Genomic DNA, 26,359 nt, shown 5'->3' with positions numbered 1-26,359 from the left:
AGGATAATCCGGGAAACAAAGAAAAATCACACTATTACCAGCCATGTAATTCGGAAAAACGTTTAATTAAATTTCCAAACAAATGCAGAAGACTCTAGGAAGTTGGGGTGAGAAACAGTTTTGCACCATATCGCCCTTTGATCCGAAAGGCCAATAAGATCAAACGTCTGAAAGAAATATGTCGATAAGCCAGTGAACTTCTGGAAGAAGGTGATTTGGAATGACGAAAGCAAGTTTAATCTCTTCGGTCGTAAATAACGACCGCGGATTTGGTTAAAGCCTGGCGAAAAACTTTCGGATAAAAATGTCCAAACGTGTTTTGCGTGGTCAGCTCTAGGAAATCTGGCCAAAATCAATGGTATTATGACAACAGACGTATACAGGGTATTTCTAAAGTCCGACCCCTGAATCTCGGAAACAGCTTTAAATATGGAAAAATCTTCTTCTTCTTCTTCTTTATTAAAAAATGTTTCAGACAAAAATTGTATGGTTTCAAAGAGAACATATAACAACTATATCATTTTGTTTTCAGATGGCGTCACTTTCGAGATATTCACTGATCATTACTTTCCTTAAATGGAAACCCCAATTTTTTATTATATTATCTTTTTCTACCAATTAATTTTCACAACTTTTGTTGGAAACATTTTTTTATTTTTAAAATATTTATAGAAAACTTAGTAATTTGTTTAATATTTAACTTACGATATCTCGTTAATTATCGGAAGAAAAAATAGTACTAAACTTTTTTACTCTATTCGATCTCAAGAATATATTGTTACAATAGTGCCCTAACTTTTGTTAATTTATCGATTTTTGGAAATTTCAAAATTACCAAATTAACAAAAGTTAGGACGCCATTATAACAATATATTCTTGAGATTAAATAGTTTAGTACTATCTTTTCTTTTGACAAATAGTTAGCGAGATATCGTAAGTTGAATATTAAAAAAGTTACCAAATTTTCCATAAATATCTCAAAAATTGGGCAAAAGAATGTTTCAAACAAAAATTATTAAAGTTAATTGGTACAAATAAATGATATAAAAAATTCAGGTTTCCATTTAAGAAAAGTAATGATCAGTGAATATCTCGAAAGTAGCGCTACCTGTAAACAAAATGATGTAGTTGTTACATATTCCCTTTGAAACTATACAACTTTTGTCTGAAACATTTTTTCCATATATGAAGCCGTTTCCGAAATCCAGAAGTAGGGTCGAACTTTAAAGATACCTTGTATATTAACATCCTCAACGAAAACTTAGAGGAGTCTCTACTAAAGATTAGTCTGGAAAATGACTTTATCTTCTAACAAGATAATGGTTCAAGATATATCGCTCGTAAAAGTATTGCTTTTTTCCGCGATTCGAGGATCAAACTGTTGTATTAGCAGACTGGCAAGAAAGTCATATCGCTTTTTTTCTTATGAAAACAAAAAGCGATTTTTTCATGCAAAACAAAAACTTTATTCTGTAATATATTGTCTGTTTAATTCAATGGCCCTTTGCCATCTGTTCATCATGATTCCGGTTTCATAGAACTTCTAGTCTTTATCGGCGAAAAACTGATCCAAATACTACTTGATAGCCCCATCAGAATAGAATTTTTTCTCTTCAAGAAATTTTGCAAGGAACGAAATAAATGGTAATCTGATGGTGCAAAGTCAGAGGAATATGGTGGGTGTGGAACACTCACATCTCACCTAAACTGCAACAATTTCTGGCGCGTGACCAACGATATATGCGATCTAGCGTTTTCATGATGAAAGACAATACCTTTACGATTCACCAGTTCTGGGCGCTTCTGCTTGATTGCTTCGTGTAATTTGTCCAATTGATGATAGTACAATTCCGAATCAATCATTTGATTATGTTTAAACAGTTCAAAAAACACAATACTCTTGTAATCCCACCAAACAGCAAAATCCTTCTTTTAATGAATGTCTGCTTTAAAAGTGCATTGTGGCGACTTATCACGTTTGCTCCACGACCTTTTCCGTTCCACATTGTCGTAAACAATCCATTTTTCATTGCTGGTTAATATTCTTTTCAAGAACGAATCGTTTTGTTTATGTTTCGGGAGAGAATCTCTGATATTGATGCGTTTGGTGAGATGAATTTCTTTGAACTCGTGTGGAACTCAAATATCGAATTTATTGACATCTTCAACTTGTTTTAAATACTTTTCAATGTTCGTATGTGATACGTGTAGCTTCTCAGCGATCTCCCGTCTGTATAATAGCGGTTGGATCCAAACAATGCTTTTATTTCGTTGTTATTGACCTTCGTTGTTATTGGTCGGCCTAACCATGGTGTACCTTTCATAGAAAAATCTCTTGATCGAAAACGAGCAAATCGACGCTGATACTGGCATTTTGTTAAGGATTCCTCACCATACACAGCGCATAACTTTTGATGGGCTTGCACAGCGTTCTTTGCTTTTTGGAAATAAGAAAGTAAAATATGACGGAAATGCTCGTTTTAAATTTCCATTTCTAAGTCAATGCCAAACAAACAATTCTTTATAGAATGACACACTTTTTTTCTTTCTTCAAGAAAACTCGAAATGTCAACTGTCCAATGATATAAAAGTTATAGGATTTGGTGTGAAGTTAGTTGCGTTTAATGACAAGTAAAACCATCTATGCGAAAAACGATATGACTTCGTTAGCAACCTAATAATTTCAAATCTTATTTTTAATTTGCTTCATGTTATTATCTGCATACTTTATTTTATCCAAAATAAACATGATAATGAATGTAACAGATTTGACTCTTGAAGAATAATATTTTTGGAATTTGTTTACTTAAAACTTAAAAGTAGAATAAGAAACCTTCTTTTTGCCCGAATACGTCATTATTATTAGGTGTACAAATGAATAATCCAAATTATTTTAAGCAGTTATGAAATCAATTTTAAATTGAATATTTTTAAATTGAATAGATTTTCCCACTCTTTTGTGATTACGCAATGTTGACATATAGCTATTGAAAAGAACATATAGTTTGGCGAAAGGCTCAACATAACCTTCAAAAGTATTCAGTTCAGTACAGTCGAAAATGGCAATAGATAAGGTGCATATCCGACACTGCATTCTTTACGAATTCCAACAAGGAAAAAATGCTGCAAGAGCGTGCGAATCGATTTGTTCCTTTCTAGGCGAAGGTGTTGTATCGTACGATGTGTGCGCATTTTGGTTTAAGCGGTTTAAAAGCGGTAATTTCAGTCTAATCGACAAACAACGCCCTGGAGGCCCTCCGAAGTGCGATAATGATGATTTAGAACAACTACTCGCTGAGAATTCGGCACAAATACAAAAAGAGCTTGCAGAACAGTTGGGAGTAACGCAGCAAACGATTTCCAAACGCCTACATGAGATGGGAAAGATCCAGAAAGAAGGAAAATGGGTTCCGCATGAACTCACTGAAACCAATACAAATCAACGAGTGGCAGCGTGTCTTTCTCTTCTCAATAAGCAGCGTCGAAAGTCTTTTTTGTGGAAAATCGTTACGGGCGATGAGAAATGGATACCCTATGACAATCCGAAACGCAGAAAGTCATGGATAAATCCCGGTGAATCATCAAAATCGGTCGCAAAACCCAATCGCTTCGGAAAGAAGGTTCTTCTCTGCATTTGGTGGGATATCAAGGGCGTGCTTTATTATGAATTGTTGGAACCGGGTGAAACAGTTACTGTGGACTGCTACCAACGTCAATTAATCTGCTTGAGTCAAGACTGTCAAGTTATTCATATTGGGACTTGAATAAGTTCTCGCTGCTTTTTCGTAAAACTGAATGCTTTATTTAAAAAAATTAGTAAAGAACATGTCATTGAAAGTATTGTCCATCGCTAGCCACTACTTTCTCCCATCTTTCTAGTAGTATACGAATACCATGTCGAAAGAACGACTCATCTTTTGAGGTTATCCACGAATCGACCTATTTTTTGGCATCTTCATAAGAATGAAAGTGCTGCTCAGCCAAGCCATGAGTCATCGATCAGAACAAATGGTAATTGGAAGGAGCAATGTCCGGTGAATACGGCGGGTGGAGTAGGACTTCCCATTTGAGCGTTTCCAAGTAGGTTTTGACCGGTTTTGCAACATATGGCCGAGCGTTGTCATGCTGCAAAATTACTTTGTCGTGTCTCTTCTCGTATTGCGGCCATTCTTCCTTCGATGCTCGGCTCAAACGCATCAATTGTAGTCGATAGCGATCTCCCGTGATGGTTTCGTTGGGTTTGAGGAGCTCATAATATACTACACTCATCTGATCCCACCAAATATAGAGTATGAGCTCGGAACCATGGATATTCGGCTTTGCCGTCGATGTTGATGCATGGCCGGGCTTACCTCACGTTTTTCTATGCTTCAGGTTATCGTAGTGTATCCACTTTTCATTGCCAGTCATGACACGATGCAAAAACCTTTCCTTTTCTACCGTTGAAGTAGCTGTTCACACGTGAAAAAACACCGTTCGACGTCTCTCGGCTTCAATTCGTACGGCACCCAATTTCCTTGCTTTTGAATAATTCCTAATGCTTTTAAACGTTTGGCGACTGTTGTGTGATCAACTTCTAATGATTCTGCAAGTTCATTTTGCGTCTGACATGGGTCTTCATCGAGTAATGCTTCCAATTCTTCGTCTTCAAACTTTTTCGGTGCGCCAGAGCGTTCTTTATCTTCAACATCAAAATCATTATTTTTAAAGCGTCTGAACCAATCTCTGCATGTTGTTTCCGACAGAACATGGTCGCCGTAAGTCTCCACAAGAATTCTATGTGCTTCAGTTGCAGATTTGTTTTGAAAAAAGTAATGCAGTAAAATTCCCCGCAAATATTCTTTTTTTGACACGAAATTCGACATGTTTAACGCTATGATAAAATATGTTGTTTACGCTTCGGCGGAATAACATATATTGTCACTTCGAGCCTAATGGTGGAACTTCACGATGAAGTTGACTGTAGTATTGCCCGATGCAAAAAGGCTAAGATAACACCATCTGTCGGGAAACAGCGAGAACTTATTCAAGTTCCCAATACAAAAGTGAAAACATTTGAGGTATGTACTTTATTTTGTCCACTATATGTTTACTGAAGAAATATGTAAATCAAGAGATATATTGAATTGATCCATAAGTTAGTGCGGATTTTTCAGAATTGAACGCGAATTTTGAATTGATTCTTTCTTTCCGAAAGAATCGTACGAGACTAGCGACGAATGTAAAACGCAATCTAAGGATCTTGCTTCACAAAGCGCGTTAGCCGATAAAAAAATTGCAGAAAATAATACATGAAATTCGTATATTTTTCACGCATATTGAAAATCCGAAATTCCAGCACGTTGAAAATTCGCACGGACTTGTGAATCAATCCTATAATTAACGTTAAAATAAATTGTCGTGGTTGGCACGAATGTCGTCATGGGGTAACTTCAATTTGCAACTGTCACTAATCAAATCGCACAATTTAGGATTTATTGGAGAATTGTGTCAGATATAAATTGTGTCCACGTGATAAATATATTTGACTACAAAATAAAGCGATCAAAGCAAAACGAGATATTAGGTCAGCCGCGATTGGCTTATAACAAGACCCCTATTGTTAAATTATGAAAACAGTTTACAGTTTACAATTAATTGTTCGACTAATTTAAGCGGTTAATTGCTAATTGATTGACAAGCTCGATCGAGCAAGGGTCGATTGATTGCTTAATTTTAATGTAAATTCGCGTTAAACGCGTTAAACGCGATAACAAATATTTCGAAAACTGATGATTAAACTCGCCGCGTTTTTTGAGAAGAAATGATACGAGAATTTTTAACGAGACAGAGAGAGAGAGAGAGAGTGGGGGGAAGCAGAAAATCATGAATTATTTAGTTTTTAACCGAATCCCGCGTAAAACAATATAAAGTTATTTAATTAGTATATAAAAGATGAATGTCAATAAGGCCGTTTTTGGGCCCTCTTCGATTGGCTTGATATTGTGAGAAATTATTACTGTTGACGTATCTCACAACCCCCTGAAACCCGTTTTTCGATCGGTCAATTATTATAGAATCGAAAATAGAGCAGTTTGAAGATTCTTAATTTGCTACACTTTAATTAAGAACTCGTCATATTTCTCTAAGATATTAATCAATTTCAACCATTAAACTTTTTCAAAAACTATGCATACGTATGATGTATGTATTGAATATATGTAAAAGTCCGTTGAACTAGCCCAACACTGACTTTGAAAATGTCCTCGTTTGAATAAGAGTAACATGGTTTCCGCGTACTTTTTCTATGTTTCTGGGAATCACAAGCAGCTTTTCTATTCTGCAATCTTTTTAGGCGTGATATATAATATACAAAAAAGCATCATCAATTCATATGCTATGGACATGATATCTTAAGATGTGATTTTCACAAAAGATAAATAAAATTAACTTCACTTCAGAATGATAGAACACATAGCAACAAGATATAAATCAGTTTTATTAATCGTAGCATATTCTTTTTCTGATGTTTATAACTGTATATAGTCATGTATATAGTAGAGTAAATGGGGTGTAGTGTAGATTGGCTCGTCATGGTACATCCTGGGTAATGCTAAATAATCTACCAATAGATATATTGGGTATTAAACTTAATTTTAAAGAATTTTTTTGTGAAAATGAACGTTTATTTCAAAACAAGTGATAAGTACATGTTATTCAAAGTATTGTCCATCGTTAACTACAAGTTTTTCCCATCTTTCTAATGAAAGGCGGATTCCTCGACGGAACGACTCGTCTTTTGTGGTTATTTATGAATCGAACCATTTTTTTATATCTTCTAAAGAACTGAAGAGCTGGGCAGAAAGGTGATTCTACATGGATCGAAACAAGTGGAAATCAGAAGGAGCAATGTCTGGTGAATACGGCGGGTGAATACGGCGGGTAGAACATTCCATCCGAGCAGCTCTAGCGTTTCCTTCACCGGTTTAGCGACATGTGGCCGAGTGTTGTCGTGCTGGAAAATCACTTTGTCGTGTCTTTTAGCGTATTCTGGTCGTTTTTCTTTCAATTCTCGGTTCAGCTGTACTAGTTGTTGTCGATAACGGTCCCCAGTAATGGTTTCGCCAGGTTTTAGCAGCTCATAATAGACCACACCCTTCTGATCCCATCAAATACAGAGCATTACCTTCAAACGATGGAAAAGTGGAAAATCTCCACTTTTGAATCGTCTAAACCAGTACTCACAAGTTGAAATCGATGGAGCATAATCCCTATAAGCTTCGGACAGCAAACGAAGACTTTTTCAGCTGCCGATTTTTTCAAATGGAAACAAAAAAGTAACGCTTCCCGCAAATTGCGTTTCGTTGGCACAAAACTCAACATATTAAATGTGCTAAAAAAATATGTTATTTACACTTCGACCAAATGAAATATACTGATTCTTAAAGTCTAATGACAGGGCTTTCATATGAAGTTGGCTTCAGTATGGGCCGATGCCATTAGGTGCTCATTGCGCCATCTCTTGTAAATCCTTTAAAATTAAGTTTAATATCCAGTATATACATAGAACGATATATAACTCTCTATATTCATATTCATATAATTCTTCCTCATACATGTTCTCAAAATATCATTCTGAAGTGTTAATTCCATTTACCTTTTGTGAAAATCACATCTTGAGATATCATGTCCATAGCATATAAATTGATGCAGAAATGCTTTTTTGTATATTAAATACCACGCCTATAAAGATTGCGGAATAGAAAAGCTACTCGTGATTGCCAGAAACGTAAAAAAAATACGCGAAAACCATGTTACTGGTCTTATTCAAACGAAGGCATTTTCAAGGTCAGTCTAGGGCTAGGTCAACAACTTTTACATATATTCAATATCATACGTATGCGTAGTTTTTGAAAAAATTTGATGGCCAAAATTGATTAATATCTTAAAGAAATATGAGGAGTTCTTAATTAAATTGCAGCAAATCGATAATCTTCAAACTGTTCTATCTTCGATTCTAATTGATCGATCGAAAAACGGGTTTCAGAGGGTTATGTAATACGTCAACAATAATAATTTCTCACAGTATCAAGCTAATCGAAGGGGGCCCAAAAAACGGCCTTATTGACACCCATCCTTTATATTATATATTGTATATTTCAAACATATATTTATATTAATTGCAATTATTAGAAAATATCACGAAACCATCTCCTCGAGAAGCACAGATCGACGTTGGACATTTCGTTCTCCATCTCCGAACATGCGGTCGTATCGACAGTGCTAAATGGTGCGGCAACGGGAAAAGTTCACGGTTATTAATTTTTCGTTACACGCCACGACAGTCCAACCAGCCGGCACCGGCGATTTTCCTCCGACCGAAACTTTCGGTCCTGCTACTTATCCCGTGGGGATGAACGCGAAGTCGCAAAGTTTGTCGGTCATAATTGATGCCTCGTAAAAGGGGCCACGGTAGAGACCGGGTAGGGGGGAGGGAGGACTTCGGCTCAAACCGCGTGGAAAAGTTTCGACTTCGTGCCTTCACGACGAAATCAATCGCGGTTGAATCGCTACGGATCGTCAAGTGACGTACAAATGGATGGAAATCCCGTGTTCGGAAATAAATAAATGACACATAACATGTTTTATTCCTTTCCTCATATCCTTTCCTTCTCTTCTTCTATCTCCACTTTATCCTCCTGAGAAAACCACTGTTTTTGGTATCGTGATATTTAGAGCACCTAAAAGTAAGTAGAAAAATAAAAGTACGGGTTAAAAACTTAATAGCTTTAATGTGAAGCGGTTTGATATAAATATATTAAGTATTTTCTCGAGAATGCTTAACAGAATGCAAATACACCGTATAATTATACCTTACGTACACATAGAGAGTGTAACATCAACATACAGGTCAGTATGACGGGTTGCTTACCCCTATTCGGACGATAATGCACAGGTTGCTGAAAATTGTTGATTTTGTTGATAATAATATTTGCAGTGCTCCTAGTTATGACAACTATCATTAGTTTATGCAACTAACTTTGCACCGTGATCGTTATGACAGTTTATCGACCGTTTATCAACAGGAGTCACGCCTCTTCGACGAGTTGAATTAAAAAAGATGTTTAACCCAGCGTTATTGTGGTGGTAAAATGTTACACGCCCGTTGGAGCGGGTCATGATGATTCGATTATTGTTTGATCCGTCCTCGCAGTGTCAACTCTGATTTCAGAAAGCTAGTAACTTTTATGGAACAGTAGTCTTTTAATAATTTGATGAAATATTTAATGGCTTTAGAATTGAGTCGCCATGACCCAGCCACAATGACGGGTTAAAAAAGTGAAACTGAGAAATAAATATTACGGAATTAAGCAAAATAAATAAGAGTAATAGTTAAAGAAATAAATAATATAACATATTTTCTAGTTCCGCATAAGTTTATATTGCGTTTTTAGTCTTTTATAATTTTGCAAACTTTTGTGCGAAACATGGATGAAATACAGTATATAAAACTTTTAAATATTTCTGTATCGTTCTTTCTAATCTGCAATTTCTATCGAACTTTTCAATGTAAGAAAGTAAATAAGAAATTATGTGAAATCAAATCAAAAAATTAAAATATGTTATATTACTTATCTTTTTAACTATTACTGACCTGTATATTGATGTTATACTTTGTTACACCTTCTTTTGTAATCTATATAATTCTTCAGGTAAATTCGAAGATTGCAGAATGCAATATTTTATACATGCGCAGACAATTCGAAATAACATAGCCGAAAGTTGACAAATAATTCATACTTTCGATTGAGGACATTATGCTTTCGTTTCCTGTCCTCTTTTCGTTTTTTCATTGTGCGAACAGCGCGATAAATTTAACGCGTAATTTAAGTTTAAATTTATCTCCTGTCGTCGTTGACCAAGTCTGCGAAGTTCTTTTTTCTTGTTATGCGGAATTGTAATGCGTGTAAGACGTATAATATATTGACATAATGTTTCAAGGGGGAGCGCTTTCCTCGCGGCATCTCCGCTTACCGTTCTTTCACGCAGCGTGTAAGATGATTTTAATTTCTCGAGTAGTACGCGAGAATGATAAATCGGATGGACTTAACAGCAACGCATTACGAGCACTGGCTAATTGCTGAGCATTAATTAATGTGGTCTTACGTAAAGCTGCAGTAATGAATTATAGTATGTCAAGACTATTTGCAACGAGGACAAAAGAGAGCAGTACATACCGGGAGAGTGCTCGCGTTTTTATCATTATTATTACAGAGTCGACAGTCCCGTTTATTTTTCCTGTCTTAGGGGCGAAATGCTCGGTCGCGATATCTGTTCGCTTAACTCATTGTGTGATTAATTAACTGCGCGATTGTAAATACGTATTTATTACACGATTTAGTAATAACTATACATATAAAATTCTTTATTCGCATTAATTCTTTATATGTTTAATTATGCGGCTTGCACTATTTCGAAATATTTTCACACAAAGTGATGCATAAGATACAATTAATAAATTCCACAATTTCTTCAACATGTCTTAATATACGCTCGACAAACAAAATCCAGACTAGTTCACGTACTTTTTACGAAACTATTCTCAAAGAGATATATCCTGAACCTGGAAAGATTCGACGATAATTTCGCACAAGGACTCTTTTATAAATAAATAAATTCCACCGACTTATGACCGAAGATGCCTCGGAAGTTTCGCTATCTAATTCCCGCAGGCACTTCTCGAAGGCTGAAGCGTTCGGAAACCCTGCCAAGGTCCCGACCGATGGCAAGAGGGGGAAGGGGAGCCGCTGGAAGTTCATCGAAGTACTCGGTCAGGATATTATAACTCGATGCGAGCGAGCAAGTGAGCGAGCAGGCGGACGGGCGGACGCGAGCGCGCGATACCGATGAACTTTCTGAAAATCGCGGAGAGGCAATAACTCGGGATGGAAAAACGGCGAGATCGTTTCGTTTCGACGGAAGCTCTTCCTGGTCGATGCCACTCGCTTGAGCTACCGATATCACTCGGACGGCCAATTTAAAGTTACGATTCGCCGGCCATTTTCGTGTCCCGTGGGACGACAATGGCCCCAACGGTGCCCGGATTCGGTTGCCCGAATGCGGTTTGACGGCTATTACCGTATCGGCCGGCTATTTCCGTTGATAGAGGACCTGACTTGCGAATTTTTAAGATTCGCTCTCCTTGCCGGCTCTCGAAATGTCCAAAATGCGGCGTGTCAGGGAGGATCCGTTTTGGGAATAACGAAATTGCGGCTCAAGCCGAATACCGGCAAGACGATCCTTCGCCACTATAACTCAGTTACGTTGTGAGATATATCAACCAGAAAGCAGGCGAATCGCTTATCACTAAAATCGGTAAAATCGGAAATGGATCAAATCGGTTCTGATGCGACAGTAACCTCGAGTTCGTTCCCAAAGGACTAGAAGTGTAACGAAATTATTTCAGATAATGGAAATAACTTAGCAACGAGTTATTTTCGACAAGTGGAGATGTTGCAATATTTTAATTATCTTTACCTTCTAAAGCGGATCGGAAAAAATACCACAACTCGAGGAAAAATCGCTGTACACACTTATCGACACAATACACAATTAGAACACCTTTAAAAAGAAAATACCAGATGAAAAAGTAATGACGTACCGATGACAGCAAGCAGCAACTTAGTAACAAGACGTTTTTCAATCTATCGAACATAGCAAGCGATTTTTCTAAAGGGATGAGCGATAAATTTATATGCGACACGGCAGACTATTTATTAAAGTGATGAGACTAAAATAAAAGCGACACACTCATTATTCACGTTTGCCGAATAAATTCTTTTTTTCAATCTTTTTCCCTGGACAGAGTCGGATTATCGGAGTTTGCGAAATTTAAGGGGAATATACGATTTCGGAATCACGGGAGGCACTTACGAAACATCCCGTACGTGCATATACAGTGGCGTGCAAAACTTTTGAGCCACACAATTATTATTATATATTCATTTCATAATGAGCGCTAAAAACTTTACACATATATATAAACAAAATGTATTTATTTGTCCTATAATTATATAAACTTTACAAACTCTTAATAATTCTAAATATTTTATTTTTACACAATGTCTTATTACAAGTACAAAAGTATTGCTCCAAAAAGTTTTCTTATGCATAAGAAAAATATATTATTGAAAAATAATAACAGAAAATGTTGTCAACATTTTTTTTAAACTTAATACTTTGTTGCCATGCCTTTAGAAGCAATCACTGCAGCACAACGGCAAGGCATTGATGCTATTAAATTAGAAATGCGATCTTGAGGTAAATTTTGCCATTGAGTTTGCAAATCTTGCCACAATTCAGCTTTATTGGAGTGTTTCTTATTTCCTGTACGTAGTTTGAGTTCTTGCCACAAATGCTCAATAGGATTCAAGTCCGGCGATTGCGAGGGCCAGTCAAGAATTCGCATTTTTTTCACGATGAAAAAGTCTTTTATTAGTTTTGATGAATGTTTGGAATCGTTATCTTGGAAAATCCAACTACGTGGCATGTTTCGAGTTGCATATAACAGCATATGCTGTGTCAATATATCTCGATACATTATAGCGTCCATAGTACCCGTGTTCTCAACCAATGGACCAACTCCATTATAAGAAAATGATCCCCAAACCATCACGTTACCTCCACCATGTTTTACGGTAGGAATTTGATATCTTGAGTTATATCTTGTGCCTGTTGGACGTCGTATATACTTTCTACCGTCATTTCCGAATAACTGAAACTTTGACTCGTCAGAGAAAAGTACTTTTCGCCAATCAACTTCAGTCCAATGTTCAAATTTCTTTGCAAAATTTAATCGAGCTTTCTTATTTTTTGCACTAATTAATGGTTTTTTTTTACACCAACACGTCCTAAAAATCCTACTTCCTTTAGACATCGAGATATTGTACTTCGACTAATATCTGCAAGATTTTCTTCTCGTAGTTCTCGAGAAATATCCATGGCAGTTTTTCTAATCTGCTATCGACTTTCTTTTAATCATTTTATCGACGTGCTTTGTAGTTTTGCGAGGTCTACCATTTCGTGATCTATCCAGCTAGAGAGTTCGTCAACTTATATTTAGCAATAATCCTTTACAGTACTTTTATCAATTAATAAGCAATTAGCAATTTCGCGAGAAACCTTTCCTTGTTGAGAAAGATTAATCACGGCTTCGCGTAACTGAAGGCTTGTATGTTTCGGCATTGCGGTAGATAATAGACTGAACCTTAATTAAAGTAAATATTTACGAAGGAGTTTCATAAGAAATGTAAACAAACCGGACTCATAAAGTCACAACAAGAATACGGCTCAATACTTTTGAACACATGTAAATATTATATGACTAAATAATTAGAAACTATGTAATTTCAAAATTTGGAAGTGTACTATTATTTGTAAGAATGTTATGTCAACTATTTTATATAATTAATTTTTAGAGCAAATCAATATATTGCCATGTATCTTAAAAAAATACTATGGCTCGAAACTTTTGCACGCCACTGTATGTGAAATGGCAGTGCACTCGAAACTTTCGCGGGATAAACGACCCACGGCGTATTTTCATAACGATTTCCTCTCGGGCCGTCTCTCTTCGACTTCGACTCCCGGAAATAGTCATTCCGGAAGTGAGAGAGCGTCGCTAGGAGAGGACGGGAGACTTTGTAACTTACGTCCGACAATCGAATAAAACCTCGCCGCCGACGGGGACGAGGACGGAACGCAAAAAGTTTTAAAGAGAGGAATTTCAATTTGTGTAATATCAGATATTTCGGATTCTCTGTCGTCCGGGCGATGAAAAGAGGGAGACAGAGAGTGTGTGTGTGAGAGAGAGAGAGAGAGAGAGAGTGAGAACGGAAGGGAAGAGGTGCGCGAGAGGGGAAAGGGAAGAGAAAGAGAGAGAGGAGAGATAGTGAAACAGTGAGAAAGGGGAGAGGAAGAGAGAAGAGAAAGGAGGAGTGGATTTAATCAATTAGATGAACGCACAGGGCGTGACGTCGCGAATAATTGCATGGCAGAGAAAAATTTTACAAACATGCCAATGCTGACGATCTCTTTCGGCCGTTTTACCATGATTGCCAATCATGAGGAAATTAAATGAGGAAATTATGTCGGACGAATCAAGCGAAGTATCGAGACTAACGTTCCTAATTTCATGCTCGCGCGTTTGCTAGCTCACGCGCGGGTAAAAAAACAATTTCTCTAACAACAGCGTGGTTTCGTTCTCGTCTCGCGGGCACTTTCCAAGACGCATTATTCAACGACGTCGCGCTGTTGCGCGCATGTCGAGAAATACATCATTCGGCTGGAATGCGTTTTAATCGCGCGCGGTTAATGCCTCCTCTCTTAATCTCCGCGGACAGTGCATGTGCGAATAATTTGCCACTACGTTCGCACCGATTCAACCATAGGCACATTTTGCGTTCAACATATGCAGAAAATTTGTGCTTTGATATTGCGATTATTACATCATTCGTGATCGACAAACATTGGTTTCCCCTCAAATCGATCGCGCCACGGTGTTGAGAACACGTTATAATTTTACGTCAATATATTAACGGCAATAAATCGCTCAACTCCGATAAAGAGAGAGTGCGCAGTTCTCGGGAAATATCGGGAAATATTACAGGTAGGAGAAAGCTTCAAAATATAAGTATGCTTATTAACACCGAGTTATTACAGAGCATTGTCCGATGCGCGATGGAAATGATGAAATTGCTCGTTAATGCCGCGGCTGGAATAACAAATCGCTTTAACATTCATTCACGAAGTCATTTATTCTTTTTGTTGGGGCATCGAAGAAGGGGATTTACCGTAATTATTTGTTACATTTCCACGCGAGTGTCGCGCAACAGCGTTATTCGGCTCGCACTGCTAAGTGGGTCATGCGATAATGGTTACTACTGAAAATAAAGTTAAATACGCGCTTTGACGCTCTTAATGGCAAGGACACAGATAGTTTCATCGCGGCATATAGGGTGTTCCATTTTAAAGGAAATGTCTCAAATATCTCAGAAACAATGCGTTAAATCGGAAAATGTTTCAGACAAAAGTTGTATGGTACTTTTACTCTATTTGGTCTCAAGAATATATTGTTACAATAGCGTCCTGACTTTTATTAATTTGATGATTTTGAAATTTCCAGAGGTCGATAAATTAAAGGTCGATAATATTGAAAAAGTTATCAAGTTTTCCTCAAATATCTTAAAAAATATTAGGCAAATAAAAAATGTTTGAGACAAAAGTTGTTAAAATTAATCGGTAGAAGAAGATGATATAATATAATAATAAAAAATTGGGGTTTCCATTTAAGAAAAATAATGATCAGTAAATATCTCGAAAGTAGCGCCATCTGTAAACAAACTGATATAGTTGTTTTATGTTCCCCTTTAAACTATACAACTTATTTGTCTGAAATATTTTTCGATTTACCGCAGTGTTTCTGAGATATTTGAATGGATCCTTTAAAATGAGACACCCGCTATAACGAGATGACACGATCGTGGCACGCGGATGGTCGACGCGTATTTGCGGAAAAATCGTACGTCCGAGCTTTTGCAGTTTCTCGGCACATCTGCAACGTCTTCTCCTTCGCTTCGTGTGTACGTTCTTTATGCATATATGCATGCGCGCGCGCGTGCACATGCATATGTGTGTGTGTGTGTACGTGTACCTAGAGTTGCACGAGAACCACGGAAAGGCGAAAAATACTTTTCGAATAAATTGTCGCGCAGGAATTCCACGGCGATGCGCCGAACAAAACGCGGCCACGCTGTTCGTAGCACGTAAAGCCGGGCAGGACAGGAAAAGGAGAAGGAGGATGAAGAGAAGGGTTGGTCGGTTCCGACGGGACGCCGGAGGGTACGGAGTGTCTCGTAAAAATGCAAACTTCTCTCCTCAGCGTCGAAGCCGGGCGTGAGAGGAGCTGGTCGTTGTGCGATCCGATGTTGTCGCTTCGCCTGCGCCACGTCCAAAAAGTTGGACGTGAATTGTGAAAACGGAAGAAAAGGAAAAAGGAGGCGGAAAGACGGAAGGAGGCAGCGAGCGGGCGGAACGATGGGCGAGAGGGAATTCGGCCGATGGAGGTAAAGCAACCTTACGACAGAAACTCGCGGGAAGTTCGCCCTGTACGCTCGTTGCAACGCGACTAGTCAGAGTTGCATCAAGGATGACAGAGAGAGAGAGAGAGAGAGAGAGAGAGAGAGAGAGAGAGAGAGAGAGAGAGAGAGAGAGAGAGAGGAGAGAGAGAGGAGAGAGAGAGGAGAGAGAGAGAGAGAGAGAGAGAGAGAGAGAGAGAGAGAGGGAGAGAGAGAGAGAGAGGGGGGAGAGGGGGAGAGAGAGAGAGAGAAAGGGAAGGCAGGAAGAGGGGAAAAAGAGAAAAATAAAAAAGAGAAAGAAAGTGAGAGAAAGGAAGGGAAAGGATCGCGCGCAAGGCGTTTTCCTTGATTTTTCAAGGGGAAAGAAGGAAGCGGGGCTAAGATAGTTACCGGGAATACACCGCCTATATAATCGGTGATTCGGAAATATCAACACTTTCGGAGATGCCGTTATTTCCAGTTCTCCAAACGTACTCTCTGGTCACGCTCTTCTATTTCCTCAAATCAAAATGACGATGCGTCATGTATCACTTAATTTTTCGTATCGTCGAATTCTTATTAATCTTTTTCACCAGTCCGCACGCCAAGAAAATACAACGAGGATAAAAAAAGATATAAAATTTTATGGCTCTCTGAAACGTATTCCACACAAAGTGTGCTCTCATAGGGTTTACCTCTTAGATATATTTTACATAAAGTGCTCTCGGAGGGCTTACGTTTTAAAGAAAGAAAGAAAGAAAGAAGGGGAAACAAAGAAAGAGAGAAGCAAATACCCGACTAGAAATTTCGATCAGGTACGCCTGATATTGACAAGGACCTAATAGAGTGAGTGAGAGGTGATCCTAATTAAATCAGACCTTATAATGTCCTGATAACAATTGAGTAAGGAAAACTTTTGTAAGGTTATAATGATTAGATCTATATTAGAAAGTTGATGTAACAATCTAGTGTATCATCATATAAAGTTAAGTTGATTAATAAAGTTAAGTTGATCAGGTCCTTGTCGAGATTTTTATTCATTGTACCTAATATGGCATATCATATACAGAGTCTTCAAAAAGTCCGGGGACGCTAAAATATTTCGAAAAATATGGAAGATACAAAAGAATATTTAATACAAAAGTTGTAGGACTTAAAAAGATCTATTTAGTAGTTATATCAGTTTGACAATAGGTGGCGTTGCTAAGGTCATATGAAGGTCAACTTTGTTTTTTTAAATGGAACCTCCTACTTTTTATTAGAAATTCTTGTAGCTTATCTCGAGAGCTTTTCAAAACACTATAATAAAGTCATTCTTTGTTAAGTTCTTTCCGAGTTATGATGCTTGAAAGTTACAGTACCGCCGGCATTAGCATTACCTAAACTATACCGCGCGTATAGGTTGCACGGTCGGATTTACACCTCGCACGCGCGCGCGCGCGTGTGTATGTGTGTCACTACAGAGATCAGGACACTACGGTTCGTCACTCCCGCAGTATTTTAAGACTCCAAATCCTCTCCGTAGTGTATGTGTGTGTATGTGTAGGTAACATTTTTCAAGCTATTGTTTTTTACTTTTTCAATTAATCAAATGTTCAAAATGTCTTTCTTGTACTGTTTGGCAATGAGCTAAACTATTGAGCATAGAAACTATTGATCACATGGCTTATTTGTTCTAAAGTGATCAGAGATGCTTCCTGCATTATTCGATTCTTCAGGTCTTCCAAATTACATGGTTTCGTCGCATAAACCTTACTTTTGATGTGTCCCCAAAAAAAGAAATCAAGAGGAGATAGATCAGGTGATCTAGTATGCCACTCAATGGCACCTCTCCTACCTATCCATCGATTAGGAAAAGAACGGTTTAAAACATCTCAAACTCGTACCACAAAATGAGGTCCTGCTCCATTTTGCTGGAACCAAACGTTTTGCATGTTTACGTCAAATAAATTTTCAATTTCGGGAATGATATGATCTCACAATAAATTTTCATATTTTTCAGCATTTAAATCACCATCTATGAAAAATGGGCCTATAATACTGCGACTATAGATCCCTATCCAAACATTCAATTTTTGTGGATATTGTGTGCGAAGATCACTCATCCAATGTGGATTTTCGTCACTCCAATATTTATAATTGTGACGATTAACAACACCATTTATTTAAAATGTGGCTTCATCAGAAAAAATAACAAAATTCAAAAAGTTAGTATTATCATCACACCGATGCATCAGTTCTTCACAAAATTGAATTCTTCTATCAAAGTCATCGTCCATAAGTTCTTGAGCGATAACAATTTTATACGGATAATATTTATGCGGATAATATTATATCGAAGATGTATGTACATAAAAGTCAAATTAGATATCATTGACATTTCATTGATTATAATAAGAATAACATCTTTGAATAAAAAAATATCAAAATATGTAGAATATATTTACATTCGATATTTATATTCTATAGTGAAGGTTTATAATTTAATATAATACTATATAAACTTAAATAGAACATTACACCGTATATGTATAGAGAGTATAGAGAGAATTTATAAGTATATTTTATTATAATAAAAATGCTGTCATGTATGTATTAAACAAGTTTTATTTCGATATAGTTTTTGGTGCAGCCGCGCCAAAATTATTTGTATTAAATATTTTTTATTGCATTGTTATAATAATTAATTTGTTACAATAACAAGTAAAATAATCATATAACTCAGTGTTCTAATAAATAATGATAAATTTTACTTGTAAAAATTTATGCCATAGACATTTTTTGTAGCTAGGTTTTTCTTGAATAACAATAACCTTTAAAAAGATATTCTTTTTTAAATATTGGACACTATTAATAAACGTGTTAAATTTTTATAATACTATATAATTTTTACTTTTAAATGCTTATGTACATATATATATTGAAAGAAAAATAATTTGATAAGTTTTATTTGTAAAAACTTATGTTATGTACATAATATATATCTTAAAAAAGGAAATAATTAGAATTTGAGATTTCTAAAAATATTAAGTATACAATAATCATATATATATGTTAAGTTTCTCAATTGGCGCTATTGTTCTAATATATCACTTCTTTCGTACAGTAGAATAGTGTTGTAGAGTTTTATTATAGTTATAAGTTTTACTTGTAAAAACTTATGTTATGTACACATATGCTTTAAAAAAATAATTTGAGTTTAAAATTTCTAAAAATAACATAATATGTGTTGCGCTTGTACTTGGCGCCTTTTTTTTACCTTTTTGTTTAAAAAAGTAAGTTTTATATAAATTTTACTTGTAAAAATTGTATATACGTTACATATATATACCATTAATATGTAAATGTCATTAATTTATACTTGTAAATTATCTTCACCTAATTCGCGTATTACCTGCACTACTTGCGTTATAATTTTTATAACGATATAATTTTTACTTTTAAAAGTTTATGTACATATATTATAAAAACTTATGTTATGTACATAATATATATCTTAAAAAAGAAAATAATTTGAATTTGAGATTTCTAAAAATATTAAGTTAAGTATACAATAATCATATATATATATATATATATATGTTAAGTTTCTCAGTTGGCGCTACTGTTCTAATATATCACTTCTTTTGTACAGTAAAAAAGTGTTGCAGAGTTTTATTATAGTTATAAGTTTTACTCGTAATAATAATATACGTGTATATGTATGTTATTACGAATATGTAAACATATATATCAAGAGGCACAAATGCTGGGAAAAGCTAAGCAATTCGAAAATATTGTCGTACATGTGGACGTGGACGCGGACCTTCAATACCTAAAAAATGTTTATGTACGTTTGTACGTATATATATATACATATGTTTGTACGTATATATGTAAGTATTTACGTACATCTGAATAAGTATTTACGTGTGTATGAACATTTGTATGTACGTATGTATGTATGTATGTACGTGTGTACATACGTATATATCTATGTAGATACGTATGTACATAGTATAAGTTTTACTTATAGAAACTTATATTATGTACACATATACACCTTAAAAAAATAATTTGAATTTGAAATTTTTTAAAATAACACAATACGTGTTGCGCTTGTACTTGGTGCCTTTTTTTATTATCTTCACCGTAATTCACAGTAATTGAAAGGCGATCACCCTAGACGACGAGTCAATAAACACCGGTATTGATTTTTCGATGGCATAGCTCATCACATCGTCTGCTCAGCATCAGCTGATCGGCAATCAAATGACGTGCGTCATAACATACCAACGCATACCAACATTCTCACCTTTTTATGCCTCTCTCTTTCATTTCTCTCGCCCGTTCTCTTTCTCGCCTATTCCCACCCTCCCTCCCCTCTCTCTCTCTCTCTCTCTCTCTCTCTCGCTCTCTCGCTCTCTCGCTCTCTCGCTCTCTCGCTCTCTCTCTCTCTCTCTCTCTCTCGCTCTCTCGCTCTCTCGCTCTCTCGCTCTCTCGCTCTCTCGCTCTCTCGCTCTCTCGCTCTCTCGCTCTCTCGCTCTCTCGCTCTCGCTCTCATTCTCTCGCTCTCGCTCTCTCGCTTTCGCTTTCGCTCTCGCTCCCGTTCTCTCTCCCGTTCTCTCTTCCGTTCTCTCTCCTGTTTTCTCTCCTGTTCTCTCTCCCGTTCTTTCTCCCGTTCTCTCTCCCATTCTCTCTCCCGTTCTCTCTCCCGTTCTCTCTCCCGTTCTCTCTCCCGTTCTCTCTCCCGTTCTCTTTCCCGTTCTCTCTCTCGTTCTCTCTCCTGTTCTCTCTCCCGTTCTTTCTCCCGCTCTCTCTCTCGTTCTCTCTCCCATTCTCTCTCCCGTTCTCTCTCCCGTTCTCTCTCCCGTTCTCTCTCCCGTTCTCTCTCTCTCTCTCTCTCTCTCTCTCTCTCTCTCTCTCTCTCTCTCTCTCTCTCGCTCTCTCTCTCTCTCTCTCTCTCTCTCTCTCTCTCGCTCTCTTTCTCTCTGTCACACATTTTCACCTCCTGTATTCTAGCAATATTTTTCTCTCTCTTACTCTCTATCACTTGCTCACTCGCACACGCTGCTCTTTGCTTCTTCAGCGCTCTCGTAGCGGCCCTGGTGTCGGGAAAGCAATGTGCACGTTTTGCCCCACTCCTTTGCGTCCGACGTTTCTTATTGAATCGAAATTTTCCGTGATTCAGACTTTATCTTAAAATATCTCCACTTAGAGGCAACGTACACAAAAAGCACAAGAACACTTTTCTTCCTATTTTTGAAGGCCGAATCGATTGGATATAAAAAAACCTCGATCGGTTCGGCCATTGCTGAGATATGAAAATCTCCTCGTTTCAACTCGGAGTTTCGCGTATAATAGGCACGGTGTGCCTCTTGATGGCTTACCTCGCGCGGCGAAAGGCAACCGTAAGAGACAAGAGGCATGCGCGCGCGACGAGGAATGAGCGAGCGCGAACGACGAGCGAGCAAGCGCAAGCGACAAGAGGCGGCCGCCTAGCGCTCTCTACGCGCTCATTGGCTCACATGTTTCAATTAATAACTCGATAACTATTGCCAATTTGACATTACGGTACATGACTTTTCTTCTCGGCTACACCCAATCTACCAGTACACAAAATATTAATCATCACATTCCGGACACCCTGTATATACATATACAGGGTGTTTGATAGCTGATCATGCAGACGAAAGTTGGAGATAGATTGGGTGTAGCCGAGAAGAAAAGTCATGTACCATAATGCCAAATTGCCAATAGTTATCGAGTTATTAATTAAAACATGTATATACAGGGTGGGGGGTTATAAGTTTACAACCCGAAATATGAAGATAGATTGTGTTAAGATAAACATAAGAGTCCCATACCGTTTTGCGAGATTCGCAATAATTATCGAATTCTTAATGACAGAAATATGTAGAATGGGAGAACGCCGACATAAATGATTGGAGAAGCGTTGCAGCTGCTTAGGCCGCAGCGCGACCCAGTTGATCCAGAAACTGTTGCCGGTGCACGGCGAGGGGAAATACAATGCGCTACTATTCGTTGTTTTATCTCGCCGGACCTACCTCTCGCCGCACGCCGCCAACAGTTGCTGGGTCGAGTGGGCCGCGCTGTGGACTGAGTAGCTGCAACGCTTCTCCAATCATCTATGTCGGCGCACTCCCATTCTTCAGATTTCTGTCATTAATAACTCGATAATTATTGTGAATCTCGCAAAACGGTATGGAACTTTTATGTTTATCTTAACCCAATCTACCTTCACATTTCGGATTGGCAACTTATAATCAACCACCCTGTATATTTGTACAAGATGTGTCATTTTAAGTTCCACATCAATAACTTTTTTTATTTTTGATTGTAGAAGCAAATATTTCAGATAAAAGTTGTATAGTTCAAGGGAGATATAAAACAACTGTATCAGTTTGTTAATAGGTAGCGCCACTTTCAAAACATTCACTGATCATTAGTTTCCTTAATAAATAGAAACCCCAATTTTTTATTACATCATCTTTTTCTACCAATTAATTTTAACAACTTTCGTCTGAAACATTTTTTTTATTTGCCTAAAATTTTTACAGATATTTAAGGAAAACTTGATAACTTTTCCAATATGTAACTTACGATATCTCGCTAACCATTTGTCGGAAGAAAAAGTGGTACTAGACATTTTTACTCTACTTGGTCTCAAGAATATATTGTTACAATAGTGTCCTCACTTTTATTAACTTATCGACTTTTGGGAATTTCAAAATCATTTAATTATTACATATCATATATATATTTTACAGTTAATTATTCGTTTCCTTTGACAGTTAATAAAAATAACCGTAAAATTAACTTGACTTGGATTTCTTTGGATTTGTCTTAAATTATTTTGCTTGGAGATTAACTATTATAATATTTCATTAAAAATCTAAAAGCAACCATAGATTTACATACATATACAAACACACTAGTTCGCTAATATACATATATTATATCAGTCGTCGTATATTTAATACTGTTACGTTATTCAATGTTTATTTATTCAATGTTAATATATAATAATGTTCTGCAAAAACTCTACAAGAATACATTATATAACCGTTAGTCGTAAGATTATCGTCGGAACTACTGGAGTTGCTAGGTGCCGCTCGATTATCAAAATTGAGCAACATCTATTGCGGTCAAGAAAATGAAATGTGACCACTCGCGCCGCTTGGAATCAAAGTACCGGAAAGAATGCGCGACGTTTTGAAATGTGTATATGGCAGTCTTTCAGTTCTAGTGATCGCGAAAGGTGAGAAAATTGGGGATAATTTTGCTTGTTTTATAAATATATATGCATATTGACGTTCCTTAAGTAATTAATTCAACATTGAAACGATGATGAAATTACGGTTGAAGAGAGATCTATATTCATATGCTTTCGACGTCGAATCAATTCGGATACTGACATCGGGTTTTTTTGATGTTGATATGACATCGTATGAACCAAATGTTCCTAACTGGGTAGAAGTCTTAATTTGAAAAAAAGCATGAGGATTTCATAAAGTAACTTAATAAAGATCTGACTATGAATTCTTAATAAGATTCTGATATCCACGTTGCGTTACATGACTCACTAGAACCTGATAATATCATCTTATCCGGACCTGGTGCCAAATTAAATTAACCTGATCAGGACGGTGGGATAAATTTCTAGTCGGGTATATCTTATCTTCTCCTGCCGTGATGAGAGGATGAAAGAACGAATCGAAAGATCACTCTGCTGATCGTATGGATGATGATTACGTGGAGAACGCAGAATTGCCATGAGCTAGCTAGAGGCAGTAATAATCTTGGAAAGCAATTAGCAGTCAAAAGGTCGACCGACGAAAACATCAGAAATCTGTTTCCCTGTTGATTACTTTCTTACGGCTGTGTCCGGTGTATATCGTTCGAAGTGGTTTACCGCGTCCCCTCGGTTTGTTAACCGACGAGTGCAATCGACGAGAGGCGGAACGACTCGTGGCAATCGTTTTTGCAGTTAACTGTCGCACGTCTGCCGAGCAGCGAGGGACAATTTGCGCGGCGGTATTTCTTGCCGGCGAGCGAAATAGTTTTTCGTTAACGGACACATCGGTGAACGGCGAGATTAACGCAAAGGAAGCGCTGTGGAGATGAATGACGAAACTTCCATCGTGTTTGGTGAACATCGTCCCGGTTAACATCGGCCAAGACAATGATTAAATTGCCGTTTATACAATTCCGCTTACTGACGCTCGACAAGCGCTATTTATATTCTGCTACAAAGTTATCGGCGCAACTAAATGTTTGCAACGCGAGAGTCGTATCGAGGTGTGATCGACATAACTACGCTTTATCGACGTGTATCTCATTATTCTGTATTTCTATCTATAGAGATAGAACGGGCGGGGAGGGGGAAAACAGGAAGAGAAAAAAAAGAGAAAGAGGGGCAGGAGGCAAGGAAACAAAAGACAAGAGAAATTACATAAATCGCTCGGAACCAAACGCAGACGCACCCTCGAAGACACTAACCGTTAACGCGCTCGAAGTATTCATAGCTCTCTCTCTCTCTCTCTCTCTCTCTCTCTCTCCCTCTCTCTCACACACACACACACATCGAGTTATTCCGCCTTAGTGGCGTAATGAAGAGGAAGTGGCATACTAACCTGAGGTGGATAGTGATCCGGCAGGGCGTGCAGGGCTTCCCTGTACGCCGACAGGGCTCTTTGTAATCTACCCTGATCGGCATACAGTGCGCCTAATTGAAGGAGGGCCTGCACCCTGGCCGCTTCGTGAGCCCTTTTGTCCTTCAGACCAGAGCCATCCAAAGATGCACCAGCGCGCAAAACCGCAGCCGCTTCGGTGCCGCGTCCAACCGAAATCAGCGCGGCTCCCAGGTTCACGTAAGCTTCTGCAAAGACAAATGATAAGGATTGTGAACTTCGTATAATATATTTCATTGAGTCGAAATTCTGCTTCCACATTAACCGTACAAATCCGGTCGAACTTGGAATGCACCAAGGTAAAAAATCCAAGGTTCAATAATCAGCACTCTTACCATACTACGCCATATCTGTTTTTCTCAAATATCAAAGCGCGTAGGAATTTATTAGCTATTTATTTATTAATTAATAATTGTTATTTATCTATATATGTTTCTCCTTATATGGTCTATTGTTTTATGTACATATATGCTGCAAATGACTGTTTAATTATTTGTTTATTTATCTGTTTTGACTGTTTAATTATTTTTTCCATATCGAATTGTCTTTCAAAAAGAATTTATCTTCGAATTATTTAATATTCGATTATCTCAATATTTCACCTGCAACATGTTCCGAATGAATGAGAAAAACTTACTGAAGATACATTACCTGTCTTTTCTGACAAGTTACTGAGTAATTATACACGGAAAGTATTAAATCTAATATTCCATTATTTATTTGTAATGTTATCGCATTTATATAAAATATAACTATGAAATAGTTAAGAAATTTAAATTAGATCTCTTGAGATTATTTTAAAAATTCTATCATATTGCATTCAATGATTTGTTAATATTTTTTTTTAATTAACATTTTAATAATTATCAATAATAATAATTAATTAGGTTATTTGCAAAATAGTAAACGACCATTTTAGTTTTATATTTTCTATTTGCACACGAATGTTGTATCAGCCATTAATTGTAAAACATTCTGCATGTCTGTAATTTTTGTATACAATCCTTCTGTATAATTCTATAAATTAACATTCGAAATTTATTAACAAATTAATTCTCAAGTTTCTTTTAAATGGCGTTTTATATTTATTAAAATTATAGAACTATTCTTTCGCATTACACATCCATAAATTGCTTTTTGATAGAAATTAATTTTCGCTTTAATACAAATGCCAAAACCGACGACTTTTGCAATTACGTTAATTGATCTTTATTTCGTGAAAGAACGATTTTTCATGTCCATCACGTTCAGCAGTTTCCCCTTTCGAACAGTTTTTGTTTCAAGTCGTTACGACATCTGGAATCGCTGTTAGTGATGGATGTTACTTTCTAACAGTTATCAAGTAACAGTTATAAAAAAGAATAACATCAGTAATTGTTATCAAATTTAATAAAATAATAACTAATAAATTAAACAAATATTTTCATCAACACCCTATTTTGCAACAACAATACTGTTTAAGATCCAAATGAACTGTTTAACCAATAATCGATTAATCGTTTGCAACTTTTCTATTGCAGAGCAGTAATTTTCTGATAATGAATCCTCCATTAAATAACCAAATAATCAAAT

The 26,359-nt window shown here is 36.9% G+C and overlaps 1 protein-coding gene across 2 annotated transcripts in view; it reads right to left on the bottom strand.

The window, feature by feature from the left end:
• The window catches only part of Tmtc2 (Transmembrane O-mannosyltransferase targeting cadherins 2), a 520,379-nt gene that overhangs the window by 37,124 nt on the left and 456,896 nt on the right, over positions 1–26,359 (bottom strand). For both annotated transcript variants that reach the window (XM_025297016.1, XM_025297017.1), the window contains exon 7: positions 24,731–24,975. In XM_025297016.1, coding sequence (XP_025152801.1) covers positions 24,731–24,975 — 245 coding nt within the window. The remainder of the gene's footprint in view (positions 1–24,730; positions 24,976–26,359) is intronic.

This window comes from Harpegnathos saltator, unplaced genomic scaffold (genome assembly GCF_003227715.2).
Source record: "Harpegnathos saltator strain DR-91 unplaced genomic scaffold, Hsal_v8.6 scaffold166, whole genome shotgun sequence".
NCBI lineage: Eukaryota > Metazoa > Arthropoda > Insecta > Hymenoptera > Formicidae > Harpegnathos > Harpegnathos saltator.
The sequence above is the reverse complement of the archived record's forward strand: the minus strand, read 5'-3'. Positions and strand labels throughout refer to the sequence as shown.